The sequence below is a fragment of the Zonotrichia leucophrys genome, chromosome 17 (assembly GCF_028769735.1).
Source record: "Zonotrichia leucophrys gambelii isolate GWCS_2022_RI chromosome 17, RI_Zleu_2.0, whole genome shotgun sequence".
Classification (NCBI taxonomy): Eukaryota; Metazoa; Chordata; class Aves; order Passeriformes; family Passerellidae; genus Zonotrichia; species Zonotrichia leucophrys.
In genome coordinates this window covers 10798329-10824454 of record NC_088186.1, presented here as the reverse complement: position 1 = coordinate 10824454, position 26126 = coordinate 10798329, and the positions used below count along the sequence as shown (strand labels likewise).

The following is a 26126-nucleotide window of genomic DNA, read 5'->3' as shown; positions in this document are numbered from 1 at the left end:
GGCAGCGCGCGAGCCCGGGCCGGGGGGGGGAGGGGGCTGTACCGTATTTACCAGAGTGCGGCGCCGCCTGTGCCGCCGAACGTACTGTACTTAACTCGCACCCACACGGCCCTGAGAGTATCTACTGTATTAAACTTACGTTAAATATTTTATTCAAAGAAGCTCCCAAAGCGGTACCTTGGCTGCGGCAGCGCTGGCCGCGGGCTCGCTTCTGGCGGCTGGTCAGGTCAGGTCCCTCCGGTGCCCTCAGCCAGCAGCACCCCCGGTGCCCGCTCAGCTGCGGCCGCCGCCCTCATGCTCTGCCCCGCCGGCCCCGGCCGCCTGCCAGGCCGTGTCCCATTCCGGGCTCCGTCTCTCCTCCCGGGCTCCATGTCCCCCCTTCCCGGTCCATGCCTCACTGTGGGGTCCGTGTCCCCTTCCCGGTCCATATCCCACTGTGGGGTCCGTGTCCCATTCCCGGTCCGTGTCCTGTTGCGGGCTCGGTGTCTCCTCCCGCCGCCCAGGGGAGGAGCGGAGCGGGCAGAGTGGCCGCTGTCTCCCGTCCGGCCCCTCCCCGGCAGGTGCGGCGCAGGTGCGGCCCCGCGCGGCTCCGTTCCCGTTCCCGTTGCCGCAGCCCGGCCATGGCGTACCGGGAGCTGGTGCGGCGCTGGCACGAGGCCGTGCGGGCGGCGGACCGCGGGCACTGGGACGCTGCCCTGGACGCGTTCGGCGGCATCGAGGAGCCTCCGGCCAGGATCTGCTTCAACGTGGGCTGCGTGCAGCTGTTGGCCGGGCGGCCCGAGGCGGCCCTGCGGGTGAGCAGCCCGGGAGCGGGGGGATCCCCGGGGACCCTGGGCATGGGCGGCTTGGCTGCCCCGGGTCCGCGCGGGGGAGCGGTGCTGAATGTAGATCTGGGATCCGGCGTTTCGTGTCCTGCGTGTCCCGCGGGAGTGCGAGCGAGGATGTTGAAGGGTGAATGGTTGGAGGGAAAAGTTTAGCTGAGTGAATCACAGAAAAGTGGAAAAGATGGAAGTTAAAAAGGAGGATGTGGCCGTCGAGGACAGGGTTCAGTGGTAAACTCAGTGATGCCCGCTTCACAGTTGGACTCGATCTTTGAGACCTTTTCCAACCTTAATGATTCTGTGATTCCATGGTTCTCTAAATGAAATCCAGGTCAGTGGGCAGAATCATTTTGAAACAAGATAATAGAGAATTGTGAAATTAAATACTGGAAGTGGCATCTGGCAATATACCTTAAGTTTTGTTAAAACTAAATCAGTTAAAATCCTGTCCTTTAGGTGAATTTAGCTCATTATCATGTGAAAAACCACACCTCTAAAGCTCAGCCTGCCTGATTCCAAGAGAAGACCTCAACCCACTGGACATGCACAATAAATTAAAAATGTATTGTAGCTTTAAATCAAAGCAGGAAAAAGATTGGCCAATAGCTGTTCTGTAGCTGTGGGTTTAGACATGAGATGGGTGTACTTTGAAAGTACAAAAATGCTGCTTGGCAGTGGAGACTGCCAGAACAAAGCTGCTGTGCTGGAAAACCACTGGGAAGGGAGAGGAGGTGCCCTGAGGAAAAGCCTTTTTGTGACAGCACCTGGTGTGTCTGCACATCCATCCACTCATCTGTCTCCAGGGAGGAGATGCAGATAAACCTTTCTCAAACTGTGTAAGGAGCTGCTGAGGCTGTGCTGAGGGGCTGGGGCAGCGCCGTGGAGCCCTGGGCAGGCAGTGGCTGTTTGGGACACAGAGGGGCCATGGAGCTGAAGGAGAGAGCACAGGAGAGACTTCTGAGCCCAGTCAAGGGGCAGGGACTGGGAAGAAGCTCAGCTCTATTCCGTGAGGATCAGGGGTTGGTTGTTGTTATTTCAGGTTTGGCCCAGGCAGGCAGACGTTCAGCACGGTGTGTGGGGTCACAGGGACTCACCTTCCCCTGCAGGGCAGGGCAGGAGGGCTGGGCTTTCAGCGCTGGCAAGGGAAGGAGCACAGCCCTGATGCTGCCCCAGGAGGACTCCTGGCTCTCCCAGCACACTGAACCACGAGCTGCTACCACAAGCACTGCCTGCTTTTAGCTGGGGCACCGAAGCAGAAACACTGACTTAGAGGCCATTGTGAGAAGCCCTGCAGCTTCCTCCCTCCCTCTCACTCTTTCATCACCTCAGCCTTCCCCAGCCTGGCCAGTCCCGCTGCTCCCACTGGCCATTTCTTCTGCAGGCTACAGTTTTCCATTTTAAGAAGCCAGATGGCCAATGCAGCTCATTTATGTCCAGTCCATTGTAGCAAGGAGGGGTAAAAGCCTGCAGCTCAGCTCACACAGAGCCAAGACCTGAAGGATGGCTGGGAGCTGTGCCCAGCCCTCAGAGCTGGGCAGGAGCCCAGGGCGTGCCTCTGTGAGGGCAGCTGGGATGGGGCTGGCTGGGTGTGTGTGCCCAGGCACTGACAGGACACATCCCAGCTGGGCCCTGCCTGTGTCTTTCTCCCCAGGCATTCAATAAAACCATTGAGAAGGACAATTCCCTGGCTGTGGGCTACTTCCAGAGAGGATATGTCCACCTGCAGCTGGAAATGTGAGTGAGGTGCACAGCCAGTGCAGTCTTTGGTTCTGTCCTTTCAGTCCTGCTTTATTCCTAAACCTAAATGATTCTTTGATTCCAAAATTCACTTCTTCTAGCAACCTCACAGAGTCACAGGATCTGCTTTAGCCTTGGAACCCTGTCACAGGTCAGCAAGTCTTATCTCTGATAAGAGCTGCACAACTCTGGGGTGGCTGACACATGGCATTGCTGTCCCCTACAGACAGAGACTCCTGCATGCAAGGCTGCCACAATGCTATGTTGCCATTCAGATTTTCTCTAGAAATTTAAAAAAATATAATTGTGCTGCTTCGTGTGTCTTCACATGACACACATGAGTCTGGCCTTGCTAAAAATGCAGCCTGCACACTTTCCTGCCAGCAGACTTTGGGGGCCTGATCTCAGTCTCATTGATAGAACATTGAGGTTGCTCCAGATGTGTCATGGGATTGATTACTCATTGTTTCCACGGTTAAATCACAGTGACATCCTCCTCAGGGAGCTGGGTGAAGTATTTTACAGATCTTGTCTTACCTTTGAGCTCAGCAATTGTCTTTCCCCTTGTTTTCCCCATATTTCCCAGACCTTAATCTCCACAAAATGCCTGTCTTTATTTCTGGAAGAGAGTCAAAGTGAGCAGTTCTGGCTTTTCCAGGAGAGGGGCTGTGACTCTCTGGAGCTGCTCCACCAGCAGCAGAAGCAAATGTGGCCCAAGCACAGCCACTGCAGGGGCAGCACAGCTGGCAGCTGCTTCCTGCCCAAAGAGCTGCTGGCCTCCAGCCCCCAGGGCTCCTTCCTTCATCAGAAGCTGCTCCCACCCACCAACACCCACCTGGGCACCTTCTCTGGGCCAGGTGCCCACTGCACAGCCCTTCCTGGGCCCTTCCTTTCACCACCTGCAGCCTCAGTGGGCACCTGCTTGGATTTCAGTTGCATAGATGGTGTAATTTCAGACTAATACTGCCCTTATCCACACAGGTTCTCTAAATTTCTAAATGTTGAGGTTCTAAACTTCAAGTTTCTCAATTTCAATGCTCTAGCCATGTGTGTGCCCTCCCTGGTCCCCATCAGTCAGGCTCCCAGCCCTCAATCCTCCTGGGACACGTGCTGGGACAGCAGGGAGCTCCCAGCAGTGGGCAACCTTGGGTCTTCATAGCACATCTCTGGTGCAGCTCTCCTTGCACAGGCTGCAGAGCAGAATACATGTTATTTGCTAGTGTGATTTTTAAGCTTTTTAAACAGTCTCCAGCTGTTTCAGGCTCAGTTTCTTGTGTCACCTCTGCATTGCAGGTATGAAGAAGCTCTCTCTGACTATCACCTGGCCTTCAGTCACCTAAGAGAAAATCCCTTCATTGATTACAAGCAGCTGGGGCTGAGGCACATCCTCTATGCCTGGGAGGTAAGAGTCAGCCTGGCTCAGCAATCCTTCCCCACTGTTGGGGGTATCAGTAACAGGCATTAGTGACCCAAGACTTTTTCAAGCAAGTACATTAGAGCTGTAAAAATATTCTGCTTGCACTTTTAAAAAGGTAACTTAATCATAAAAGTTGTAAACCAACATCATCTCTGGAAAGTTTAGCAAATGATGCATTTGCAAAGTAAAATTGTTCAGAGCAGGTATGCAGGAATTTCTATATGGAAGGGGTTTTATTTTCTCTGTATCTGACAAAGTGGTGGCTGCCCCATCCCTGGAAGTGTCCAAGGCCAGGCTGGATGAAGCTTGGAGCAACCTGGTCTGTAGAAGGTGTCCCTGCCATGACAGGGGTGGAACTGGGAGCTTTAAGGTGCTTCCCAACCCAAACCAGTCTGGGATTCTGTGTAATATTTACACTTGGGTGTAAATACACATGGAAGTTTAGTGAACTCCTCGGCTCTCAGAGTTCAGTGACAGATGAGAACAGCACTGATGCAAAATGTGGGCTGTAGGAAAGTCAGGTGCATGAAAGCCTCTTTCAACTGCAGCAACTGATCTTAACATTCCCTCTGTGCCTGAACTTGCACCCCGTGCTCAGGCTGTGTTTGAAATGCTTCATCCTGTACCTCTTACTGTCACACAGGGCCAACCTGCCACATCCTGTTCAAGGAAGCTCAAAGGCCGAACTGATTGTAAATTTTTATAATATTTGGACATATGTAGAGTTAGAAACATAGAAACTGTCCTTTACTGGAAGGGTTCATTTTGTTTTCTCTGAGTCCACACACACAGATTGAAAAGCAGATACAGGAAAGAGGATTTAACTGCTTACTTCCGTGAGAGTGAGGAGTCATTGTGTGACTCCAGCCAAGCATCTCAGCAATTTTCAAGCACCCTATACCTGGCAGGAGGAAGCAATCCTTGGCATCCGTGGTATTACCCAAACCTCCCTGGCTTTAACAGCTTCAGTGCCACGGCGCTGCCTTCTCTTGGAAATGAGCAGTTCCCTGGGAAAGGGGCAGGGCTCAGGAGTGTCCCGAGGCTGGGGCCCTTCCTGGTGTGGACACACAACCCCTTACTCCAGGCATCACCAGGACATGGGCTGGCCCTCCAGACTTGGGATCAGCATCCTGATTCAGCTGTATCTCATTCTTACCTGGAGCTCATTTTTCAAAATACACAAACATCCTCCTCCAGCAGAACTGTGCCATCAGCTTTCCCCATGCACGGCCTCTCACGTGCTGCAGGTGATCTTCTCGTGGGAGATACATGTGTGCTTTGAAAACCCAGAAATATTTGCCTCTTGCAAGGCTGTGACACTTCTGACTGAGTGAGAGCTGCTGCCTGTCCCTGCAGTTCCTGTACATGCTCAGGGTTGCCATTCCCCACACTCCCAAACAGAGTCTTCTACTGCCATGGTTAAGGAGTAAAGGAAAAGCATCCTATGAGCTTGAGCCTTGTCCTGAGCAGGGCGTGCAGCCAGGTACACACCTCAATTCCCAGCTGATAACCCTATCACAGGAGATAAGGAGCTGTCTGACAGTGCTCTGGCTGTGGCACAGCTGGTCAGTGACAGGGAGAGATCTCCCACTCTCAGTATAGACCACAGCTCCCCAACACCCCATCTGCAACACTCCCACAGCCTGCTCTTCCCCAGGAACAGACTGACATGCTGCTGAAGGGTGACAAGCTACAGCTGACAGTTTGCACATTCACAGCCCACTACAACATGAAATAGTTTCAGTTAAGTTATTTTGCAGTGACAGGGAGTCAGGATTACAAAAATCATTACCTAGTTTCATGCAGAAAATCACCCAAGGAAAGCTTCCTGGCCTTTTGGCTGCAGGAAGGATCAGAATTAAAGTGTGATACCAGAGTCTTCCCCTGCCGTCCTCATGTCTCTCACCACCCTGACCAGCAGCTCCAGCACATACAAGCTTTTATTTTTCCTGTCTGATTGTGAAATGTTCCCAGCTCTGCCACTCAGCCTCTCCTGTTGCTGAGCTCTTGGTGCTGTAGTGCCTGTCCCTGTTTCTTGGCTGGGCTCAGGAGGACGGGTTGGGTGTCCCTTGGTCCTGGCCCTCTGAGTCACTTCCCTGTGCCCCCTCCAGGTGCTGTACAGCACTGCAGCAGTGCAGTGCCACCTGCAGCAGTGGCAGGAGGCCAGGGTCACCCTGGAGAAGGCTGTTGTGTGGAGACCTGAAAGAAGAACAGCAATCCTGGAGCTGGCCCTTGAGCGGGTGCAGGTAAGGCCACCTCTGTGAGCTCCTGGGAGTGTGCACTGGGCTTCAGCTCAGGGATGTGTGCTAAAAGTTGTCAGTTTGAGTGTTCCTGACACCTGCATGTTCCTGCCATCCACCCACCTGCTTGGCCACCTGCTAGCACGGTCTAAGCCATTTGTACATGATGCTCTGCCAAACCAGGGCTTCAGGTGATCGAGGAACTCCATCTTCCCCAGGTGCTTCACTGCCCAGAAACACCACAGTGAAGAATTTTGGGATGACCTCTGAGGTTGAGGACATGGCTTCCTGTTCCTTCACGTTCAGGAGCTCAGTTCCATATGTACTTGTCCTGCAAAACCAGTTTCCTGGTGCAGTGTTTCAAATGCAGAACCCCTACAAGTGCAGGCCTGGAGATTCTCCCTTCTTGTGGCACTGGCTGGCTTCTTTTGAGTCCCTTTGGCCTCAGGAACAATTGGTGGCAGCTCAGATAATAATGTCAAGCACTTTTAGAGCTTAAGTTGGGTGTGAAAGTGTTTCTAGGGCTGCTTCTAAGTGAAAGTTTCCTGTTAGACTTCTTTATGATCTGGAAACATTTGCAGATCTCTGATTTACTCTTCCTGAAGGATTCATCACTTTGTTTTTAATCTGATCATCTCTTCTGGCATCACATTTGTGCTTTTCCAGTGTATTATTTGTATTTGCTATTAGCATGCTACTCAGTGGCTGAACAGAAAATATCTGAAATCCAACAGAAAAGCTGTTAAGATTTGTTTGATAAACCTTCCTGCACTGCCCCCCTTCCCACCCACCCCATGCCAGCAGTGTCAGTCCTTGCCTCCCCATTGGGGAGGGGCTGCTGAGCGCTCAGTTTGCTCCTGCTTTTGTGGAGCCTGAGTGGCCTTTGTCGAGTTCACAGCCAAAACTTTTGCCCCAATATCTTCCTGGAGCTGCTCTTGCACACCTGAGCTGTATTTGCTTTTCAGGGCTCTGATGTTTCATTTAATGCAAATTGATGGCTTTTCCTTCACCTGCTCTCCCCACCCCAGGACCACCTGTGTTTAGAGCCCATGCTGGTTCCTCTTGAGGAACTTTTCAGACCACGAAAGAAGGAAGTTGAGCAGCTGGATTCAAAAGATTTCCTGGGTAAACCGAAGGTAACATAATTGTCATGATTTCAGCAGCAGAAAAAAACCTTGCCTCTGCCATCTCCAGAGAGCAGGATGGCAGAGCTTGCAGCCAGTCCAGGCAGTCAGGACACAGAAGCCAAAATTTGTTAGAATTGCTACCCCTTCTACCAAAAAATGCATTTTGGCACTAAAATACCTTTCTAGTCTTGGTCACTTTAAAGTCTGAAAGGGCTGAGCAGATACTCTGGGAATCTGTGGTTGCCCTTTTGCTGACAGTAACGTTTTTAAGAGGGGCACATTGTCCCAGCATGCTGCTGCTCAGTCCTGCATTCCCTGGGGGACAGGTTGGCACTCAGGGGACAAATGCTTTGTCACATCCCTTAATATAAGACAGCAGAGAATTTCTCTGACCTTTTCTGTGACCAGTGCAGTCAGAACAGAGAGCTCCAAAACAAAGAAAGAAAGGGAAAGTAATAAATTCACATACTTTTAAAGAAACCTTGGAAAGACTTAAAAAATGGGACACAAATGGTTGAGTTGCCTTGGGAATCCAGCTCTGCCTCTCCCACTGCATGTACAGCTTCACACTTTGCCTGACCTTGGGATGCCAGAAGGAAATGGGTCTGAGCAGATAATCTTGGATGCAGTTTGGGGATCTCTTTGTCCAGCCTAGATTCACTGATTGCTTTGTTCTCCAACAGGTCATCTCATCCATCATTCCCAACGATGAGTACATTGGCTTTGAGCCTCTCAGGCCTCAGGTGAGCAGGACAGGGCTGTGAGAGGAGGAACAGAGCTGTCATGGAGCTCCAGAAAGGGGCTCAGATCCAACCATCAGGGGAAGGAAGAGTGGACTCTTGGTAAAACCAGTGTAACACCAGTCTGGATCCATAGGGATGTTCAGAGCCAGGCTCAGCACTGGCTGTAAGGGACTCAGTGATGGGAATCTCCAGCCCTTTAAAGATGCATTTTTGGCTCTTCACCCTGTCAAAACAGCAGTGCTTTGCTGTGCTCAGCCTGTCTCTGCTCATCACTTCAGTAAATGTGTCAGTGTGAGCACAGCTGCCTCCCACTGTGCTGGGAGTTCCTTGGAACCAGGGGAGGGGGAAGAGACTGTCTTACTTCCTGATGAGATAAAGAGGGAGGGGAAGGAAGAGAAGGCACATCCTGGTAAGGTGTGGAGCAGCAGACCTTTTCATGGTGTGGAATGACAAATGGGGTCAAGAGTAAAGACAAAATAGCAGAGTCAGGAGATAAGGTGGCACTGCTGCTGTAGGAGGCACTGTTACAAACAGATCCTGTTGTTTCTCCCACAGAAACAGGGCTTTTATGAACCCAGTGCCAATGCTCTGCGGTGAGTGTTCAGTCCCACCTTGGTCTTACCCTTCTCTCTCTACTGTTCAGAAAGTCTTTTATTCTCTGGCTGCTTTGAATAAAGACTCCGAGGGATCCACACCCACTCTGGCCAGGGTGGAGTGAATGACAAACATACAAAGGCTTCTGTGGCTGCAAAGGAGCTGCAGGTCCCTGGCATCTCTGCAAGAGCCTCTGGGCAGTTTGCAGGATTTGATTCAATGGTCTTGGGAGACCACCATGGATCAGGCATGCCTGGGGAATGGAAGCAGACAGAGGTTGTGGGACCTGCCCAGGTCTGTGGCAGAGGATGCTCAGCTTTCCCTGTCATTGTCGAGGTGATCACGACACAAAGCAGAGACTACAATCAGTCTCAGATGGCAACTCTTTATTATTGAACATGGCTGACCTTTTATACACTTTCTAATTGTTTATACTTCTTCTACCTTAACTATTGGCTACAATAAATCAACATAACACCATTGGTGAAAAGTTACAGTGATTTCAGCTACCTTTCTAAAAATACTTCATATAGCTGCAAAGTTCTCTTCTTATCTTTCTTCAATTCCTCACTTCTCTTGGTCTCCTTAGTTACAGCTTTAGAAAAAGCTCCTTATCAGCTGCTTCTTGCTTCTCAGCTTCCTCTCACTCCTTTAGCTAACAGGCCCGCTGTTAGCCCCTTCCACATTTCCCATTTTAATTCTCAGGACAATTCCAAATACTCACAACCAGCCCTAGTGTCCTAAGCCAAAATCATGTTCAAACTCCAAGAAAGTAATTTGTTTCGGTGATATTGCACCAGCAATACTTCAGGGCTGTGTCGATCAATGTTTTGATCTTGACATTGTTTATCAGTACAATGAAAACGCAGCTGCATTTGGCAAATCAGTGTTTCCCAAGCCCCTTTTGTTCCCAGATGGACCAGAGAGCAGCAATGGAAATCCCGATTTCCCAGCACCCTCACCTTGCAGCCCATGCCAGCTGCGGCCGGTGCAGTGCGGTGGCTCGGAGCCATCAGCACCGCGCCCCAGGCCCGTCAGCGCTCCCCTCTCCCCGCAGGGAGGCCGAGTCCGGCTACCATCGAGTGCTGGCCCGGTACCGCCCCGAGGAGCCGCCGGGGCAGGAGGTGGCGGCCGGGAGCCTGGTGTTCTTGCTGGGCAGAGCGGCAGACGGCTGGGCCACGGCCATCCACGACGGGCAGGTGAGGGACACGGCCCCGAGGGCGGTGAGGGATGGACATGGCCCCGAGGGCAGGGCAGGGACACTGCCCCGAAGGTGCTGAGTGATGGACATGGCCCCGAGGGCAGGGCATGGACACGGCCCCGAGGGTGCTGAGGGACACGGCCCCGAGGACAGGGCAGGGACACTGCCCCGAAGGCAGGGCAGGGACACGGCCCTGAGGGCAGGGCAGGAACACGGTGCTCAGGGCAGGGCAGGGCAGGGACACTGCCCCAAGGGCAGGGCAGGGGCATGGCCCCGAGGGTGCTGAGGCAGGAACACGGCCCCGAGGGCAGGGCAGGGCACAGATATGGCCCCGAGGGCAGGAACACAGCCCCGAGGGCAGGGCTTGGCCCCAGCCGCCCTGAGCATAGTCCTCAGGAGCTCCTTCCCACACCCCCCAGATTTCCTGACACTGGGCTCTCACCGGCCTCTGCCATTCACCCCTGCAGAAGACACAAGGATGGTCTCTGGGCTCTCCGCCGTAGGGGATCCTATTGAGGAGTTGTAGCATAGCAGACCTCAGCAAGGACCACCATTTAGAGCAGGATTTATCCCCTGAGAGCTCTGATGGAGCTGAGGAGGTGGGCTGGTCCTTACCTGGTCTGTAGTGCCTCTGTTCAGTGAACTTTGGGAAGGTTTGGGGATGGTTTCAGCTGTACAGGCAGGATTTATGAACAGCTCTAGGGAAGTCCTAAGGACTTAGAGCCCAACAAATCTGACATCTTCCTGCAGGCCAGGGAGCTGTAGTGTAAAGAGACTGAACAGAAACAGATAAACACAACATGGAAAATCTTTTATTGGCAGAAGCCATTTCTCACCTGTCTAGTTCACTTTTTGAAAGAGCTGTTCTATACCTGGATTAGGTTCAGTGAATGTATTACCTGCCTGTCTTTCAAAAAAGTCACAAGATTCTTCATAAGACCACTATAAACCAGTAAGGTGTTTGAGCAATTGAGGCAGTGCTCTCAGGACTGGTAAAAATACAGAATTAAAAGCTGGATATAAAGGAACAGGTTTTTCTTCCTTTAATTTTTAAAAAATTATGTCCCCACAGCAAATCTTCTGTGACATAAGCATTTAGCATATTCCTAAGTGATACAGGAATAGGGGGAGAGCCTGAAGCATCTGGAGCTAACAGGAACAGTTACACAAGTATTTGGATGTGCTGGTTCACTGCCCAGTGAAGTGCCAGGTGAAATTCAATGTAGAAAAAATAAAAATAGACTCTCAATAGGAAAAAAACCAAAACGTTGTAAGCAAAAAATTACAGTGCTCAGTTAAAATGAGCAGCAGTGATTGTCAGAAGACACAGAAATGCTGTTGGACTGGTACCCCTGGGCATCCTTGCTGCTCTCTCACCCTGAGCTCTGTCTTGGGAGCAGGGGGTTTGGTGGGTGTTTGGTCTGTTCCACTGCAGCCACTCCAGCAGCAGCTCTGCTCCCTGCAGGAAAAGCTGCAAAAGGATCGTTGGATTTTGTCCAGCAGTTTGTGAGCACTGAGCACTTGGGTGGCTCAGGCACATTGGTGTGGCCATAGGGTGACAGGCAGTGCTGGGGCTGGGCTGGGGTTGCTGGGCTCCTCTCTCACCCTGCTCTGCTTCATGTCCCTCTGCAGAAGCTGCACATCCCGAGCTCTCTCCTGGAGCCTGCCTCAAGGATGGATAAATGGGTGAGCTGGCAACCTTGCAACCAGGGGGAGGGAGGGACCAAGAATACATTTGGGACATTTATCTGTAAAATTATCACAGGTTGGGACAACTCTGTAAGAGAAACATAGAGTGTGAAGCACTGAGACTATTGACTGAAGATCAAGTACTCTTGAATGGGAACAACAGAAGAGTTAGGAGTACAAAAAATCCCTTTGACTTGGGAGAACTTCATCTCTCATTTTCACTACAGGCATAGCCACACATTATCCCAATCATTTTCCATCTGAACCCAGTGTGGAAGGGTGCAGCTCAGCCCCATTTCCTGTGAGGGAGTTTTCAAGCACATGCTTGTTCTGATGTTGCAATGATATTTTAGTTGTCATTTTTCCCCCTCCAAATGAACCTCTGGGACACACTTGGGCGTTTGCTCCATGGCTGTGTCACTGTCAGCCGGCCCAAGTGGGGAGGGCCCTCAGCACAGTGTGAGCAGCCTCCTTCTGTCCCAGCACCAACCCAGCAGGGAGCAGGGTGCCAGGGAAGTGTCTGGGGACACTGCCCTCAAGACCCTCATTGCTCCAACTCATCCAACCATTCAATGAGCAGCTCTCCCTGGGGCTCTCTCTGGGGTTACACCCACAAGTCAGTAGCTGGCTGCAGCCTGTCACACACCAGCCTTGTCCAGGCTCCCATTTTCTGCCCTCTCCTTACTGCTGCTGTTCTGTTGCAGAAGATCAGCACTGGGATTCCCCTTCCTCCTGCCCAGGTGCCTCCCAGCCGCCTCCCCATGAAGCAGAAGCCAGGTAATCTCTGGGCCCTCAGTGGGTGAAGCTGTGCCCAAACCCTGCTCTTCAGGGGGCGTGAGGAGGTGGTGGTGCTGACTGCAGGGCTGTTCCCCTGCCTTTGTTCTGTTCTGCAGATCCTCCTGGGGAAGAAAATGCCTCTGTCAATGATGCCAGTGCCCACATGGACTCTAAGGTGAGGTGTTCCACAGGCTGAAGCTGGCACAGCCTCAGGAGACCAGGGCTGGAAAGAGTGCAAGATTCTTGCCCAGAATTCCTGAGCTGCTCCCAAATCACTGGGGAAAAAACTCCTTCCTCTGACCACTTTTCCATTCTAAAGAGAGGCTCCCACGTGGTCTTTCCTCTCAGTTTGTGACCATCCCACTTTGTGACACAGCCCAAGGCTGACCTGTTGCCACCCTCCGAGGCACCAGGAGCAGCAAATGCATCAGAGTTCTTGTGCACATGTTTTACAGCCCACTTTGCAAGAGGCAGTTGTCTTTGAACACCTTGCTGTCCCTTCCCCCCTCTTCCTGTGTCCCATTTTCTGTCCCTATCAGTCTGGATAGCACAGTTTATTCAAGTTTGCCCTGTTGGGTGATGTCCTCTGAGGTACTTCCATGCCATTGCCACCCCTGCATGTGATGGTCCTGGAATGATTCCTGTGACCCTCTGGGGACACCACCTCTGTCTCTCAGCTGCAGGTCAGCTCTGCCACACCTGTTTTTGGGGCTTTTGGGGTAATTTTTTCAGGTGTAGTTCAGCCAGAAGTAGCACAACAGAGGAATGTGGCTGCTCCTCTCCAGCTGGCTGGACGAATTGGGGCCCTGCTCATATAAGTTTGGGTTGAGGAGGTACCTGTAAAATCAGAACCAAACCCAGAATTCCTGAGTCACAGGAGGAGCATTTGATCCCATGCTTTGAATCCAGAGTTCCCCCTTTGAAATTCAGGTCTGTATTTTGATGCTGTTCTGCTGCAACATGGCAGCACAGAGATGAGGGACTGTGCCTGTGTCACCTCTCTTGGTATGAGAGCAGATATTGTCAGCTGGGTTTGTTAGTCAGTTGGGGTTCTTCTTAGTCCATGAGCTTCAGAGTCAGTCTGGGCTCTTCCCCCAGAGGGTGCTGGCACTGCCCAGGCTCCCCAGGGAATGGGCACGGCCCCGAGGCTGCCAGAGCTCCGGGAGCCTTTGGGCAGCGCTGCCAGGGATGGACAGGGTGGGGGGTAGGGCAGGGGCTGGGCTGGGTGATCCTGGTGGGTCCCTCCAGCTCAGGACACTCTCATTCTCCGCCCTGACCGAGCCCGTCTCCCCGCAGGTGCCGCCGAGGCGCGGGGACGCCCCCGCGGGCGCAGACAGGCCGGCGGTGCTGCGGCTGCGCTGCGAGTGCTCGCTGGTGCTGCGGGCGGGCGAGGCCCCGGCCCTGCCGGCCCTGCGGGCCCTGCTGCGGGACAGGCTGGCTCAGCAGGCACAGCGGGGCGCGCTCAGGTACGGGGCTGTGGGGTGGGATGGGCCAGCAGCCATTCCCCTCAGGACACGGGCATCCAGCTGCCTCTGGGCTCCTGGGAACGTTTATCTGGGGCCAAAAGCTGCAAAGATGTAAGCACACAGTCTGCCCAGAGGGCAAACCTCACCGTGGGCTTTGGGTGGGACAACAGCGTGATCCCCGTGGGGAAGCACATTCTATTCCTCTTGTAATCCCCTCCCAGTACATCAAGGGCTCAGGGAGGGCTGCAGAGGGACTTATGACAAAGGCATGGAGTGACAGGACAAGGGGGAATGGCTTCAAACTGACACAGGGCAGGGTTGGATGGGATATTAGGAAGAAATTCTTTAATATTAGAGTTGTGAGGCCCTGGCACAGGTTGCCCACAGAGATTGTGGATTCCTTATCACTGGAACTGTTCAAGGTCAGATTGGATGGAGCTTGGAGCAGCCTGGTGTAGTGAAAGATTCTCTGCCCATGGCAGGGGGTTGAAACTAAATTATCTTTAAGGCCCTTCCAAGGAAAACCATTCTACAACTCTGTGATTCTATGGGCCTTGGAAGCCTAAAGGATCTTTCCTAGGAAACTGTGCCATGGTCAAGAAAAAGGGAGGAGAGAAGGAAAAGCTCTGTGTAGATGCAGCTGCCACAGATTGGGTTTTGTTCCACTCAGCTCAGCCTTTGCAGTAACAAGGATCAATGCAGAACAAGCTGGCACTCAGGCAGAAGATCCTGGGGTGAGGTCTTCCTGATTGTGACACCCCTTGGGACACACAGTGCCATCAGGAGAGTTTAGAATCTTCCCCTTGAGTTTGTGTGGGAGCAGGTGACAGTGTCACTCCCCACAGTGCCATTTCTGCCTGCTGAGCATCTGGGGTGGCCCCATGTCACTGTGCAAGGGGACAAGCTCAGAACTGGCCTGCAAAGGGGACTGTGAAGACTGAGGTTGGCAGAGGGCTGGGCTGGCCTCCAAGTTTGGCTTTAAATGAAATTATTTGCTCGGCATTAATGAACCCTTGCAGCTACAGGCTCCTGGATGGCACAGAGCTGGGGACAGTGTTGGGACAGGAAGACCTGGGGAAGGTGTGGCAGCAGCTGATGGAGGGCAAGCTGATACTCTGTTGCCAGGTACGTAGGCTGGGACAAGGTCTCTGCTGGGCTGGGCTCCAGTCTCTGCTTTGCTTTGCAACCTCCATGCTGGCTTTTTCCTGCAGGACTCAGACTCCCACTCGGGCAGACCTGTTCTCTACCAGATGCTGGCTCAGCACTCTTACCTGCCACAGGGACCAGGGGACCTGGAGTTCAGCAAGGGAGATGTGCTGGATATCCTCTCTGAAGGTAGCTCTCCAGTCCTGCTGCTGGGCCAGGCTTTTGGAGTCGGCTCTGGGGAGCATGGGGAAAATGTGGCCTCTCCAGTGCTGTCTCAGGTTCATACTCAGGAGTTACAGGCTTGGAACAGGTTTTTCCCAGAGTTAAATTCCAGCTGTGAAAACTCTCACTAACCCCACTCATATGGGCCAGGGCTCATTCCTGCTCCTCTATGTTTTCCAGTGAACGAGGACTGGCTGGAAGGACGATGCAATGGCAAGACTGGCATCTTCCCCAAATGCTTTGCCACCCAGACCAGCTGTGATGTTGCCTTCCTATAGCAAACAGGAGCCTTTTCCTGCGTGGCTGCACCCCCAGGGGTGGGAGACACTCGTCCCAGCTCATTTGGGCCCCAGCCAGCACAGCCAGGAGCTCTCCTGTACCTGGACAGGGGATATCTCCCACTCAGATCCATGGGGTCAGTTCCAGCAGTGATGGCATTTCCCACAGCCTGTTCCCTGACCTGGCATTTTTTACTTGGTGCTTACACTGCCAAAGATGTACCTGTGAAGAGCAGAGAGCAGGGAGAGGGCTCTGGAGTTTGGCTGTGGGAATTGTCCATGTGGGAGCTCAGGCTGCTGGGTGGAAAGAGGTTCCCCTGGGTGGGAGGAGGTTCCTCTGGGTGAGAGTCTTCATCCCTCTCCCTGCTGCTCGTGTTGAGGCTGGGAAGCTGAGCCTCACTCCTGAAGCCAAGGGTGGCTGGCTGGGAACAGAGGGCAGAGCCCTGTTCTCCAGGCTCTCGGGTCACATAACCTTACCTCCACCAGCCACAGATGCTGCTCTTTCAAAAGGCTTTTGGAACCAGTTTGCAGAGGGTTTAATGGGATAACACCATGAGTTAGAACCCTGTCTTCCATAGCACACAGCTATGGACCTGACCATTCCTTCACCAGGTGCTGAGGCACTTTTCTTAAGCCCTAAGGCCTAGGTGAGATCTTGGAGCACAGAGGAAATAGGCACTTGTGGAAATCTCCACTGCTCAGAGCAGCTCTGGGTTGTGGGAGAGCCCTGGAGAAAGGGCTGGCTGGGAAGTGCTGGGCTGGTGCTGCAAAGGTGAAAGCCCTGTCCAATTCCTGCAACTGGGCTGGACTAATCTAAATAAAACACTCAAGTGCCTGGAGCTGGAACCTGTCCTGGATTTGGTGTCTTGACAAAACTTGGCTATGTAACTTGAATATAAAATAAACCCTGAGCCAGAGTTGGCAACTCTTAAATCAACTTCCACTTGTGTTTTTCTGCTGAGATATGCCAGTAAGTATTTTTAACAACAGCTGACAGTGTCTTTGGGAAGAGATTCTGTCACATACTACAAAAATATTGCACATCTTGCACAGGGCAGGATACAGATGATGTCATCCCTCTGCTCAGAGTTTGGTGCCCACCACCACTCTCCATTGCCAGTTGCCTCCCAGGACTCTTGGAAGAGTAGCCCAGCAGGACTGGGAATGCCAAGGAAACTGTGCTAGGCTGAGCAGTGACATTCATATTTGAAAAACAAAACTGATTTTATTTCTCATTGGAATTTTTTTAGCTACATGCAGCCAGCAAGTCTCAATCAGCTTTTGGCAGTCAGATTAAAGGAGTCTTCCTCTTGGAGAGAGATCAAGTCATCTTCCACATTCACAGAGATGACCCAGTCAGATCTCCTGAGCAATGGAGATGGGTCTAATGCCTTCATCCTTCTCCACTTTCCACCTCTTCTGCACCACTTCCCTGCCTGGTTTAGAAGGCAGGATGCCTAGGATGCCTCTAGTCAGGAGGCTGGGAGCTACTTTGTTTTCCAGAAGCAGTGCAGGAAAGCAGCCACCAGGCCTGCCACGATGGCCAGCACGAGGAAGGAGACGGCCCCTGCCCACAGGCCGGGCTGGTGGCCCTTGACCTGCTGCAGAGCCTCAGCAGGGATCATGTTGGTCAAGTTCAGCATGAAGCCCAGTGTCCACCCGATGTCTGTGTTTGCTGCCTGGGGGGAGACAGCACAGGGCATCATCCAAAGGCACCTCTGCCAGGCACCAGCAGCTTGTTTGAGGGGCTGAGGGGCATCTGTCCCGTGAGCTGTCCCTGCTGTCTCACATGGGGACCAAGCTGTGATGAACCTGATCTTGCCAGCAGCACTTGCACAAAGAGCTTTCCTGGCCCCCCTCCCCCAGGGCTAAGGGACAGCTGAACATGGATGACTGCTCTGATCCAGGTGTGCCTCTGTGACCTGCACGTGATTTTGGATCTGGGGTTTCCTCCATTGCCATAATCCTTCTAATCTGGCTGCAGAGTCAGTAAGATCAGAAAAGACCTTTCAGATCATGGAGTCCAGCCATCAGCCCAGCACCACCACCATGCTCATCACTAAGCTGTGTCCTCATCCATATGTTGTTTGTGCCACATCCACATGTTGTTTGAACACTTCCTGGGATGGTGACTCCATCAAGTGCTCTGGGCAGCCTGTTCCAAGGCCTGACCCTTTCCATTTTCATTTCCATGAAAAAACACCATTCCTAGTACCTAACTAAGATTCCCCTGGCAAAACCTGAGGCTGTCTCTTCTCATCCTGAGAATATTCTGGTCAGGCCATACTCTGATTCAAAGTGGTCATGGGGCCACCATCACCTTTCTGATAACACCATCAGAGATCAAAGTGGCCAAATCCTCTGCTTTTCCCTGACCCCCCTAAAATCAGTTACATTGACAGCAGGGAAAGTGAGACATGAGCTGGGTCAGAGGTTTGGGCGTGGCTGAGAGACAGCAAATCTCTCCTGGGATCCCTGGGGAGCAGCCATGAAGCAGGGACACATCTCTGGCACAGAGGACTCCAGAGATGCTGCTCCTGAACATGTCCACCCTCTCCTGCTGCCCACAGGTGTTTACCTGCCTGCTGAAGTGGATGTTGCTCCAGGTGTGCTCATTGAACTTGTAGCCATCGAGCAGCAGCGTCAGGATGTAAAAGGCCACAGAGCAGTAGGTGTGCAGGTACTTCAAATCCTTTGGGAAGCTCTGCACCAGCTGTGAGGCCATCAGGGACAGAGTGCAACAGGGAAAGAAAGAGAGGCTCAGAAACCCTCCCAAGCCCAGGGAACAGCACAGCTTGTACTCCAAGGACAGAGATTTGGGACAGGATAAGCACAAGGCTCCTGGCAGCCCTTCACAGGGCTCTCACCTCTGTCCAGTTCCTCCGGCAGAAGGAATAGACTGTGGTGTTGACTTCACGCAGAGACTGCTGGCGAGTCAGGTTTAGGAAGCTGAAGGTGTAGTAGAACCCAGCAAAGGCCTGGGGGCAAGGAAAACATGGTGAAAAACAATTGCTTCCTCACCTGAGAAAAAACCCAGGGGCCCCTCTTGCCTGGGGAGAGAGTCTCAAGTAATTCCCAGGGTTTTGCATCAAGTAGCCCCTTGATGGTCTGCCAGAAAATCTCAGAGCTCTCCCACAACCCAGGGGCTGTTCTTGCACTCTGAGCTGGCTCACACAGGCTCCCTCAGACAAGCTCTTCCCATTTCCCTCAGGAACGCTGGCACATGGCAGGAGGCAGAAGCCACCTCTGAGCACACAAGAGGTTTGCAGATAGAGCCAGCTCCGAGGGTCCCTCTCTCCCCAGCCCGTTCCACAATCAGTGGCAGAGCAGACACCCAGGCCCTGCCTTCACCCTCCCCAGGCAGGGCACGGAGGCTGCTTACCAAGAACTGTCCCCGCACGGGGGGCTGATAGACCCCATTGAAGCCGCACGGCCCCTGCGCCCCGCAGCTGAAGTTGAAGAGTCTCCGCACGGCCGTGTCACACGCGGCTGGGTCCCCTGTCCCCGTCACCGTGAGGACAAGGCCAGGGCTGGCTGAGCTGGGCGCACGCACACAGGGGCTGTCGTAGAGCTCTGCCACGGTGATGTTCTCCTGGTACCCCTGGGGGTAGCAGGGGTGCTTGATCTGGCCACCCGAGCTGGCCTGGAGAGAGATGGAGCCTTAATGGGGCTGCAGTGCCACTGAGACCTTCCCACAGCCCATCCCAAAAAGCAGGACTACACCCCAGGAGGACTGGATGCACCCCACCTGAGAGCTCCCTGAGCAGCCCTGGCTCCTGCAGCGCTGGGCTCTGCCTCTGTCCCCGGGCAGCGGTGCAGGGACTGTGCTGGGAAACCTCTCTCTGGGCACAAATGGAGCAAGGCCAAGAGCATGGTGACAGCAGAAAAACTACACATACAGCTGGGCTGGGGAAATTACAAAAAATGCCACTGCACGTCAAGATGTGGGGAGAAGGGAGCCCTGGCCGGCAACCACCACCACCTTCCACCCAAATGAGGCAATTTTTTGCTTCCCTAGATAAAACCCAAGCCTCTGCCAATTCCTGACTCTTTGCCCACAGGCACACCCAGCACTGCAGGGGGAGATGTGCCACGGCACTGGGAGATGGCTGAGCAGCCCCCGTGCCCCGTGGCACCTGGTGCAGAGCTGCCAGCAGCATCTTCAGGGCCTGGCTCTGCCCGTAGCACAGGTAGCTGTGGCTGTACAGGGAGTAGTTGGTGCCATAGAGCCGGAAGAAAACGGACGTGTTCCTGTCCTCCACGGGGACCCCGGGCTGGAAGGTGATCTGCGTCGAGGCACCGCCGAGGTCCAGAGCTCCCAGAACCTCGGTGTCCTGGGGATGTTCCCATTTCTCTGCAAACGAGAACTGGCCCAACACACAGCAAGGCTTAGGCTGAACTGCAGCACTCACACTCCCACTCCCTTCCCGCAAGGACTTGGGGGCCCCAGGGGCACCTTCCACGTGCTCCTGGCTCCCTGATTTACCCCTGCCTGCCCACATCCTCCTCAACCCACAGACACTTGCACAGAGCACTCAGGCGCGGCCTCTTGGCTGCTGAACATCTGCTGGGATCCAGACACTTGGAGCAGGGAAAAAGGAACCCTGTCCCCTGGAGGCCGATCCCACTGCCAGATCTCTGGGACCCCAAAATCCACCCCTGTGTCAGCACACGAGAGCACAGGGCCAGGCTGAGCTGGACACAAAGATCCTGTGAATCCCATTAATGAGGTGGAATCTGCAGCCCACAGCCACAGGGAACCTTTGGCTGCCTGACCAGTGCCCCAAAGCTCCATTCCTCCCTCCTCTGCAGGTAAGGAAAGCTGCTGCAGCTCAGACAGGGACGTTCTCCCCACCGGCCCTCCCCTGCCCTCTCCCCAGCTGCACCTTGACCAGTGTCTCCAGCAGGTAGTTGACAGTGATCCAGCCAAAGGAGCCCTCCTCGCTGCCCGTCAGGATCCGGGCTCCGCGGAAATCCACAGGGTACTCCCCAATGGCCTTGGACACCTCGGCCAACACCTGCTGGGCCTTGCTGCTGTTCTGCTCCCTGCCAGCAAAGGCACAAACACCTCAGGTGCTGCACACCCTGCCTGGCAGCTCTGGCAGCCGGGCTGGCACTGAGAGGCTGCCGTGCCCTGCCAAGGAGCTGCTCCCGACATCTCTCCAGCACGGCCAGCGGCTCTCCCGGACACGCCGAGGCATCGCGGGCAGGGCTGCTCTGCCCATGCCCACGGCCTGGCCGGGCAGCATCCCCGTGCCCCCGCCCCTGTGCCCCGGTGCCAGCCCCGGCTCTGGCGTGGAGCAGGAAGGGCGGGAGGTGCCGGTACCTCAGCAGCCGCATGCCGGCCGTGGCCCCCAGGTACGCCGGGGTCTCCCGCTGCTGCTCGGCCGGGACGATCTTCATGGCCCTGTCCAGGCAAGGCTTCAGGCTGGCGCCAGCCCCCGCGGGGTCGTCTGCGTAGCTGGAGATGCCGGGTCCTGCCACAGGGAACCGGTGATGGAGAGAGCCCAGCGCCACCCCGCAGGGACGGCACAGCACGGGACTTGTCCACCCAGGAATCCCATAGGGCTTTTTTGTTCTTGCCCCAGGTAGTCCCGACCCGTGCTCGGAGCTGTCCCTCCAGGCGGCAGCAGCTGTGGCACGGCCGCTGGCCCCGGGAGCCGCAGGAGCTCCTGCTCCGGGCAGAGCGGGAGGGCTGCTGGCCTGCCCGGGGATGCTGAGCACACACCTGATCCCGGGGGGGCCGAAGTGCTGGGCACGGCCAGTGAGTCCTGCAGGAGCTGGGGACAAACACAGCTGTTCCCCATTTCCCTGAGGGCACCTGGAGCTGATAGGCACTCTGTGTGCCCTTGCACAGCCTCCCTATTTTCAGAGGCTGGCACTGGATCTGAGAACCTGGCATGGTCCTGCAGTTGGTAAGGCCAGACTCTGGGGTGGAAATCTCACTGTTTATCTTCCCGGGAGCTTTGACTCAATAACTGCCATTAGCCCAAGCAGCCCTTGCGTTACACTTTGCCCTCTGCCTGACCTTTGCAGTTAACCAGTAACTGCCATGCCGCTGCTGCCGAGTGGGACATGAGGGCAAGGTGAGCTCTGAGCCCTCTTCCCCTTGCCCAGGCACCTCTGCCCTGGCCTGCTGGCCTTTGCTAGCCCCAGCCCAGCTCCATGTACCATTTATCTGCTCCTAGATCTGCTCTCTAGGGTGGGCATTTCCTCCAGAGAGACTTGTCCTTGTGCCGAAGCCTGACACAGCACTTTTGCAATAGGAATACACGCCCCTGTGGGTATTTAGAAATGCCCAATAGATAAATTAACATTTATCACACCTGGCGTGAATCAGCTTTGGTGTGTGGAACGGCCATGCAGGGCAGCACCAAGGCTGGCCATGGAGAGGGAGGGCAGAGCCCAGCACTCACCGGACACAGAGCAGGCCTCCACCTGGGACACGATGCCCGTGCCGTTCTCCTTGTCCGCGCGCCACCGGTAGGTGTAGAGGGACGTGTGTGTGGAGCCAGCGTCAAACACCAGGCCATACTGGGGAGGAGAGAGGACACGGGGTGTCAGGGGAGCAGACCAGTGTCACCTGCTGCAGAGTGAGGGAGAGAAGCTCCAGGAGAGCCATCGGAGCTCCTGGTGGGCAGGGGAGCCTAGAATGGCCAAACAAGACTGGTGCTCACCAGGACAGAAAAAGTCTGGTGGCATTGCAGTTACCAGCTATGTTGGGGACAAAGATCCTTCCCAAGCCCCTGGAGCTGGCAGTGCTTTGGGATGAAAAAGCTGCATGTGCTGTGGGGCCAGGCACAGTGACCAAATTCAGCCAGACCTGCTCCAGTCTGTGCAGGGCATTGTCCCCATGTTGGTGGCAAACAGCACAGCCTGCCTGAAACCCAGGCAAAACCCAACACTCAACGGTAGCCAGCAGCCAAGTGAGAGTATGCTCCTCCTGAGGACCCTACCTTGGTGCTGGGGGGCAGAAGCACATCCTTCACATTCACCACGCTCAGAATGAGGGCGATGACGCTGCAGACGCAGGTGGCTGCCAGGAGACCGGCAATGGCCTTGGCTTTGGAGCCCATTCCTCCTCCAACCTGCAGGGACAGCCCCAGCTCACACCTCATGCATGGCTATGGGACTTTCCCTTCCCAGAAATGAAGCGTTTCTCTAGTACATGGCCATTCTTACCATGGAAGAGGATAATATCCACGGGCTCCTCTGGACCCATCCCAGTGGGGGTGTTGGCAGCCTCAGGGCTGGGACACTCTGCCATTCTGAGCACTCCCTCCTTGGCGGATTTCCAGTACAACTTGTTCAGCCCTGCCTTCTCACCTGCAGCCCCTCAGGTCCCTCTGTGACCAGCCCTGCTCAAGCTGTTCCCTGGCTGGCAATCAGCACCTTCCTTCACAGCAGCATCACTGGGGGAAGACCAGCCATGGCTAGCTGGAGTTCCAAGCTGGGAGCAGGATTGTGGCCTGGCAGGGTACCAGTGTGACCATCCTCTCTGGGGTGCAGAGCCACATCCCTCCAGCACCCACATGCTGCCACCTCAAAACCCATCCCACAACACTTGGGACCAGGTCCCATCTGTTGCCCAGCAGGCCCAGATTGTCCCTGAGAGAGTCCTCTCTGCTTCAGGCAGGGAATCAGCACCTGCAGCTGTGTGTCTCCTGCCTGGCCCAGCTCTTGCTGATGCCACAGCTTGTAAGAGATGCACAGGGACAGTGTCCATGCCTGCTGTGATCCCCACACTTCTCCTGCAGCCCCAAGGGCAGGCAGGAGGGCAGAGGCAGGAAGCTCCTGCTGATCAGGGCACACAGCCAGGCTGGAATGCCCACAGCACTGCCCTTGGGGACTGGAGCACTTCCCACTTGTCCATCCAGAGCTCAGCTCCCAGCAGAAACAGCCCCCAGGTACTCTAAGGAATTGTAGCAAAGCAAAGAGTCTGGTTCTCTGTGACAGCCTCTGCACAGGGCAGCTGAGATATCCATGTGCTCAGCACCTCACAGCTGGTCCAGATGTGCTTTTTGCAGTGCACAGCTCTCCCTCCTCCTCCTGCACTGCCCTGCTCGGTGCCTTGAGCCACACAGGCAGGATGCCTGCTGCATCCTGCCGAGGCTGACCTCGCTTCACACTCCAGCTGAAACCTGCGGGTGGCCTGAGAGCCCTGGGCACCAGAAGCATTGTTTAACCCCACCAGTGCTTTGGGTGGAACCTGGAGCTGTCACTTGGCTACACAATTCTCCTGTGAGTGCATAAAGTCCCTGAGAAATTCCCCTGCCCTTTTCCCAGGCCAGTGGAGAGAGAAGACCTTTGGCAAGTTCAAAGGAGATGCTGATTCCTGTTTTGGAGTCATCATCTCTGGCAATGAGCAAGGGTAACCAATCTCCTGCATGGCATGAGATGCACAACAATGAACAGCAGCTGTACTTTGGGCCCATGGGATATGGGGCCACCAAAATCCCTTATCAGACCTTGTCCTATAGCCAGGAGCCTTCCCTCTACAATGGCTATGAAGAGATTGTATGGAATCCTCTGATAAATCCTTGTCATAGAAACAGGGAATCATTGAGGACCTCTTTGAGATATTAAAGTGGTTATCGATTCAAAGTTATCTCAGACTCAAATCATTAACCCAGCATCACCAAGAAAACCACTTAATTATGTCCCCAGTTGTCATATCTGCAGTCCCAGCAGCCCTGCTGGGGTTTGCCCAGTTATAACTGTGCTGCTGGGATGTGATTCATCTGCTCCAGGTAACAAACAAAGCAATGGGAAAAGTCTGCAGCCCAGCCTACATCCTGGAAAGCTCTGTCCCACGCACTGTGAAATGGTAGGACACGAATTGGTGACAAATTGCACTGTGCTGAATGCAGGAGAGGGTGGGAAATGGGCTCCTCCTGCTCTGCTAGGGACTAATGCCCATCCTGACTGGACAGGGGGCATCACCCAAAGGCAGCACAGAGCCAGCTCTCCCAGGCAGGAGAACAGGGCACAGAAAGGGAGCCCAGTGGGTGGGAAACAATATGAGAAGCTGATCGATCTGCCCAGGCTTTCTGTGGCATCCCGGGGCTGGGCAGCTCCAGTACCTGCTACCATTCATGCAGGATCAGGAGCAGCAGGACAGGAGAGTGGTGCTGATGCCTCCAGAGCTGCAGAGGAGGCACGATGCTGCACAGTGCCTGCCCATTTCCAGATGTGCAAAGTTTCCAGCTGTGCCCAGCAGCTGGAGCAGGGCAGCACTTGATGTGCAGGGCTGGCCATGATGACAAGCTTGTCAAACACCTGTGGGACATCTCTCACTTGCAGCATCCCTTGTGCACAGGGAGCAGGGCCTCGAAAATTGGGGCAAAAGGCTCAGAGCCACTGCTGGATCTAAACTGCCTGTTGCTCAGGACAATGGGGGGGGGGCTGACTTCCCACTGGGATTTGAAAGCCAAAAGGGCTCTGAAGGTTCTAAGAGGATGACTGTGGATGCCAGGAGCATCCTTGCCAGGCAGAGCAGTTCCCTGCATCCACCTCCCACCAGCGCTGGGGCTTAGCAGTGCCCTCCGTGCCTGGTCTCTGTGCCCTCCGTGCCCCTCTGCCCCCCGCACCTGGGAACCTCGTGCGGCGAGCGGCCGCCCCGGCCCCCTCGCCCTCCCGCACCGCCCCACGGAGCGCGTTTGCCCCAGCACCGCCCCCGCTGCTGCCCGGGGCCCGCTCCCAGCCCAGCTCCATGGAGGGGCAGCAGCCCCGGGCCCGGCTCCCCCCGTGCCTGCCCCGGCTCACCCCGCTGGCTCCGGCCGCCGCTCCGGCCCCGCCGCCTCGGCCCGGGCTCAGCGCGCACCTGGGGCCGGGAGCCCGCTCCTGGGACAAAGGCTGCCTCGCCGGCGTGGCCCTCCCCTTGGCCCCGGACCAGCAACCTGCCCAGGAGAGCGCTTGTCCGGGAGGCAGCGGGGCCGGGGCTGGAGAGCCGGGGTGGAAAGAGCATCCGGGATTAACCACTTCGCTGCTGGAGGAGCGGCACAGCCGGGCGCGCTCCGCCCGGGGCCGGGGGGGCTGCGCTGCCCGCGGAGATCAGCGAGGGGACAGAGAGATCCCGGGCAGCCCCTGGAGCCTGCGAGCGCTGGCGCCGGAGGCAGCAGCTGAGCTCCTCAGGGGAGCCTCAGACACCCCTGCCAGACCTGCGGCATAAACGCCGTGAGGGGCCGAGCCTGCCCTGTCACCCTGCTGTCACTCTGCTGTCACCCGGCTCTGCGGGACCCCCGCAAGCCAGGCTGGCAGCGGGCTCGGGACAGAAACAGGAAGGACCTGGCAGGTGAAAAGCTGTCCCCACAGCCATCTACATGGGATCCATACCCACAGCCATCCGCGTGGGATCCATCCCCTCAGGCAGGCACCGAGCTGTCCCCACGGTTAGGGAGCCACCCCCATTGCCAGGGTCCGGTCTGTCCCCATGGCCAGCACCTGTCCATGGCCAGAGTCCCGTGGCTTTGGGACAGTGCGGGCAGGGAGCGGGCAGGGTACGGGCAGAGATGCGGGCAGATGGACCGACGGATAGGGGAGAGGTGCGGGCAGGGAACAGGCAGAGTGCGGGAGCGTGGTGCAGGCAGGGGGGAGGCAGAGTAAGGGAGGGAGCGGCAGGGTAAAGGAGGGGACAGGCAGAGGGACAGACAGGGCAAAGCCAGGGGT

The 26126-nt window shown here is 55.1% G+C and overlaps 2 protein-coding genes across 5 annotated transcripts; one reads left to right on the top strand and one right to left on the bottom strand.

The window, feature by feature from the left end:
* The first annotated feature begins 67 nt into the window (after positions 1-67).
* Positions 68-16381, top strand: NOXA1 (NADPH oxidase activator 1). Of its 3 annotated transcripts, none has more exons than XM_064727484.1 (15): positions 68-794; positions 2473-2555; positions 3852-3960; positions 6087-6221; positions 7244-7351; positions 8026-8085; positions 8641-8678; positions 9737-9878; positions 11513-11566; positions 12277-12346; positions 12463-12521; positions 13643-13812; positions 14832-14937; positions 15024-15147; positions 15361-16381. In XM_064727484.1, exons 1-15 carry the CDS (start codon positions 390-392, stop codon positions 15456-15458), a joined length of 1761 nt encoding a protein of 586 aa, XP_064583554.1. In that variant the 5' UTR covers positions 68-389; the 3' UTR covers positions 15459-16381. The 3 variants fall into 3 exon arrangements, with proteins under 3 accessions (XP_064583554.1, XP_064583555.1, XP_064583553.1); XM_064727485.1 differs by having other exon boundaries at positions 12274-12346; positions 14838-14937; XM_064727483.1 differs by having other exon boundaries at positions 12274-12346.
* Positions 10545-25297, bottom strand: LOC135454891 (ectonucleoside triphosphate diphosphohydrolase 8-like). 2 transcript variants are annotated; one of them, XM_064727488.1, is made up of 10 exons: positions 25224-25297; positions 22415-22546; positions 21875-21992; positions 20785-20935; positions 20345-20504; positions 19595-19825; positions 18841-19101; positions 18326-18436; positions 18037-18171; positions 10545-10655 (listed from the first exon to the last, which is right to left on the bottom strand). In XM_064727488.1, the coding sequence occupies exons 2-10, from the start codon at positions 22532-22534 to the stop codon at positions 10590-10592; spliced, it is 1353 nt and encodes a 450-aa protein (XP_064583558.1). In that variant the 5' UTR covers positions 22535-22546; positions 25224-25297; the 3' UTR covers positions 10545-10589. The 2 variants fall into 2 exon arrangements, with proteins under 2 accessions (XP_064583558.1, XP_064583557.1); XM_064727487.1 differs by lacking the exon at positions 10545-10655 and adding an exon at positions 16660-17137.
* Positions 25298-26126: the final 829 nt, after the last annotated feature.